General features: G+C 36.2%; 1 protein-coding gene across 1 annotated transcript; it reads right to left on the bottom strand.

Annotated features, from left to right (window-relative positions):
• Positions 1 to 1,943: 1,943 nt before the first annotated feature.
• LOC130737021 (uncharacterized) lies at positions 1,944 to 2,276 on the bottom strand. The gene has a single exon (XM_057588791.1). It carries the CDS (start codon positions 2,274 to 2,276, stop codon positions 1,944 to 1,946), a length of 333 nt encoding a protein of 110 aa, XP_057444774.1.
• Positions 2,277 to 4,746: the final 2,470 nt, after the last annotated feature.

Raw genomic sequence — 4,746 nt, 5'->3', positions numbered from 1 at the left:
AATTATTTTTAACAATATAAGAAACTGAATAATTGACAATTATTAGTTATTACAATTAATAACATAAAATTGTTATCAATAACATATTATTATTGTTACTAAGATACAACTCAAGAGAATTTTACTAATTTTAAAAAAATCAATTTCTCTTATTGAAATTAAATAAGAATACTATTTTGATTCTGGTTATTCAATGGATGAGATTGAGGCTTGGAAAAAATCTTTAATGATTCAGAAAAAAAGTGATGAGGATATTCAAATCTTGAGTAAAGAGAAACAAATTCTTGCCCTAGATTATGCCCACAAATATGATGTTACTGGTTATTCTTTTAATACTCAAGATATGATTTTGAATTCAAATTGTTTTTGGCAGCCATGTTATTTAATATGGGACCCACGAATTTTTAACAACCAGCATGGAAGAGGGGCGTGTTTTGCTTCTGCAGCAGCTTATCAAAATCCGTTGTTCATTAATCAAGGGCTTCCTTGTCTGCATAAAAAAATTGCAGCAGCATCTTCACGTCAAAATCAACAGGTGTTTGTACATACTTCTCCTCACCAAATAATTAGACAAGTGACGCATACAGCAAGCTTTTCTTCCCCTATACGTGATGTGCGAAGTGCTACAGAGGTCCAACAACAAGGGCTGCGTCTTGGTTGTGATGAAAAGGAAGTTCTTGCGTCGCCAGTGTTTATTTCTACCCCAAACACAAATTCTTCAAGGAAGAGCTCTTAGCGTGGGCGCCCTAAAGGTAGCAAGAACAAGCCACAACTGTTGCCAGTTGAGTTCTTGGAACCAGTTCTGGGGGAAGACGGCGTGACAACTCGTGCACAACGAACGTGGTTGCTTGGAAAGCAGTTGGGATTGAAGCCAAGAGGTTCAGAAGATTTGATGCTACAAGGTCTAGAGGCACAGATAAGACAGAATCATCCCCATCTCAAAACAGAAGTTGGTCCGGAATGAACGATTAGAAATGGTATATACTCCAAATCCTAGCAGAGGCAGGTGAGGTAATAGCCTAATCGTTTTTGCATAGACGCAAAAGTCCCTTCACATGATACCAAAGCTCCCTTTCATAGGGTAACTACAAGAAACACTAATTCCTAAGCTAACTGGGCTAGTAGGCCTTGCTACACTCGGCTCAACTCCCTTACATACTAGTGACTGCCCTATGGCGGCTGCCTTAAATCCCAACGCCACTTTTGTTAATCCAGTTATGTCGCCCTTGGCTTGGGAGCATGTCTTTCCCTAAAGCGCCCCTAGGCAGGACCTCTTTGGGGGGTGGAGGTCTCGCCCAGTCCACAAGACACCGAGTTTGAAGCATGAGAACGCAGTGTGCCTTTAAGCTTCAATATTTCCCCTTCCTCTTGTCTAAGACACCTTCACCGCTGTCCTCTTTGACCTTAACCAGCGGCCAATTCTTTATTATCGGATATGGTGTGCCGCCGGGGTTTCCTAGAACATCACCGATGTTGTGGTCTTTCTTCATCCTCCGAGCACCATCTTCTCTGGTCGCATCTCTTCCATCGTCGTCATCTGGAGTGGCTTCAAGGTTTGTGCCGTCACCAGAAAGCTCAACAATAACAACATGGTTCTTGGGGGGAAAATAACTCATCTCGGCGTAGTTTGTTGCGGCACGATTGGAGCAAAGAGAAAACTTGCAACCTCAAAACCCAAGTAGATCAAGACCGAAAAGCAAGCAAAAAAAGAGGCAGAGGCAAGGTGGAACGGGATCATGAAGCAAATGAAGAGGCAGAGCTCATCAAATCGAGAGCGAGAAGAGAACAAAGGACGGGGCAAGCCAAAGCAGTCACCGGCTAGAACACCAGCTGCTGTCATTTGGGAAGCTCGAAGCAAAGCAAACCCTAGCAGATCACAACATGTCGTTTATCAACTCTTGTCCATTTTTTTTGTTACAAAGGGAAATAAGCAAAAGCAACAACTAGCTAACTAAGGTATCCTGGCAGAGCAAAGGGATGATAGCGATGGGTGGTTGGGACCAGAGCTTCCAAACCCAGTTCTCATGTGAAGCAAGCCTTGCAAGCGCGTCAGCAACCTGATTGTCCTCCCGATCTACATGGCTTATTATCACACGCCAGTTCCTCTGAAGCAACCCTCTGATTGTTTCAATTTCTTCCCTATGCCAGTAGTTTGCGATGTCAAAATTCATTCCCAACACCTCCGTTGCTTGAATGCAGTCTGTGTAACAAACAACACTTTTGTATCCCATCTCCCAGACGTGGTTCAATCCCTTCTGAATTGCTAGTAATTCCATTTTACATACATAAATATATAATATATGCTTAAATTATTAACATGATATTTAACTTTTTAATTCTTAATATATTTGTTATAAATAAAAAATATTATTAAGTTGTATTTGTTATAAATAAAAAATAGTATCAGTTAATACTATTTTCTAATCTTTCATTCCGGTTGTGGCTTGTTCTTTCTACCTTTAGGGAGCCCACGCTAAGAGCTCTTCCTTGAAGAATTTGTGTTTGGGGTAGAAATCAACACTGGCGATGCAAGAACTTCCTTTTCATCACAACCAAGACGCAGCCCTTATTGTTGGACCTCTGTAGCACTTTGCACATCACGTATAGGGGAAGAAAAGCTTGATGTATGCGTCACTTGTCTAATTATATGGTGAGGAGAAGTATGTACAAACACCTGTTGATTTTGACGTGAAGATGTTGCTGCAATTTTCTTATCCAAACAAGGAAGCCCTTGATTAATGAACAACATATTTTGATAAGCTGCTGCAGAAGCAAAACACGCCCCTCCTCCATGCAGGTTGTTAAAAATTCATGGGTCCCATTTTAAATAACATGGCTGCCAAAAACAATTTGAATTCAAAATCATATCTTGAGTATTAAAAGAATAACCAGTAACAACATATTTGTGGGCAGAATCTAGGGCAAGAATTTGTTTCTCTTTACTCAAGATTTGAATATCCTCATCACTTTTTTTCTGAATCATTAAAGATTTTTTCCAAGCCTCAATCTCATCCATTGAATAACCAAAATCAAAATAATATTCTTATTTAATTTCAATAAGAGAAATTGATTTTTTTTAAATTAGTAAAATTCTCTTGAGTTGTATCTTAGTAACAATAATAATAAGTTATTGATAACAATTTTTTGTTATTAATTGTAATAACTAATAATTATCAATTATTCAGTTTCTTATATTGTTAAAAATAAATTTTTAACACTACATTCTTGTTTGTTTATCCCACTACACCCTTTCATCTATCATAACACAATTTTTTTCTTAAAATTATTAATGTATCGTATATTTATCCTTTAAATAGACAAAACCAAAGATTAAAACACAACAGAAAAAAAACAAAATCGCAATCGTAAGACAAAAATGTTTTTTAGGAAGATATATTTTATATGCTTAATTATCTCAACATTTCAACCTCTTGTACCAAAAAAAACATTTCAACCTCTTACGACAGAAAAATAATTATAGAGCCATTGAATTCTCTTTTTGAACCATAAAATTAGACTCAACATAAGTTTTATTTTGTTTAACATTAATTCTTAAAATTCTCATTCTTCGGAGCACCAGAGCATGTAACACCCCCTTTTTTCCCATTGTTTTATTTAAAAACGTTTATCAGAGTTTAGAAACATATCTAAGGGAGTATTACACTTCTTCACGAAAACTCATTAAAATTAACACTGATTGTGTTTGAAAATTTATAAGTTCATATGGTTTTCAAAGAATAAATTGTTCCTGCCAATAAAATTTCTAAACCAGCCAGATAATTCTATGATGCATAAAATCACTTATTTAAATAGGTTTATCTTCCATGATATTCCAATAAAATTGATCATACTCAGAACTTAATTTCATAAGCACTTCGGCCATCAACAGTACGACATCGCCATAATTTAGAAAATTATTCAACAACTTCCATAAGGAGAGGTTATAAAATCCTCTCAACAAAAGTGTAAAAGTAACGTAAAATATCTACCCAGTGTTACATTATAGAGCAAGACACTTATTTTATAATAATAATAATAATAATAATAATAATAATAATAATAACATAAGCTAAGACTCTCCGAAGCTACTCCTCATGAGCCACATCTCTACCTCCAGTACCTGAGCGATGTCGCATAGAACATCATTCCAACAGAAGGGTAAGAACTTACATTGTATAAAATATAGCATAACAAAGAGCAAGTAAACAATTCAGATCCTGCTTTATAAACTCTTCACATTGTCTTTAAAATCTGAGTGATTATAATATTTTCTCTCAAGACAGTTTCACAATTCTTATTAATGTTTCGGAAAATTATAAGCTTAAAGAAGAATAATAATTCGACTTTACCACAACAGCAAAACAATTCACCAACAAATCACCAAACACATAAAACCACTGAAAATGTGAAACTTAGTGTGTGAGACTCTAATGTATGCATGTGGTACCAATTGTTAACCTTAGCGGTATCACCGCGTCTACTCCAGACAGTTAACCACCAATGAAGTCCACGCCAGACTTCCATAACCACTCCAGTTCTGGGACAAACCTCAGTTTTCCGATGAAAACCAACACGTTGCCTCTTGACTAAATGAAGTGTATTTCGTGCAAAAACTCATAAATTAAAACATGCAATTTGAGACCACTCCATCCCCAAATATATAACATATTTTCTCACCAAATTCCATAACGGAAATCACACCAAAATTGCACAAAATAACACTTCAATATAATTATCAAATCATTC

This window comes from Lotus japonicus, chromosome 2 (assembly GCF_012489685.1).
Source record: "Lotus japonicus ecotype B-129 chromosome 2, LjGifu_v1.2".
Classification (NCBI taxonomy): domain Eukaryota; kingdom Viridiplantae; phylum Streptophyta; class Magnoliopsida; order Fabales; family Fabaceae; genus Lotus; species Lotus japonicus.
This window is presented reverse-complemented; position numbering and strand designations above follow the sequence as displayed.

Excerpts from the sequence above, each read along its gene's own strand:
- LOC130737021 (XM_057588791.1), bottom strand. The coding sequence starts at position 2,276 with ATGGAATTACTAGCAATTCAGAAGGGATTGAACCACGTCTGGGAGATG.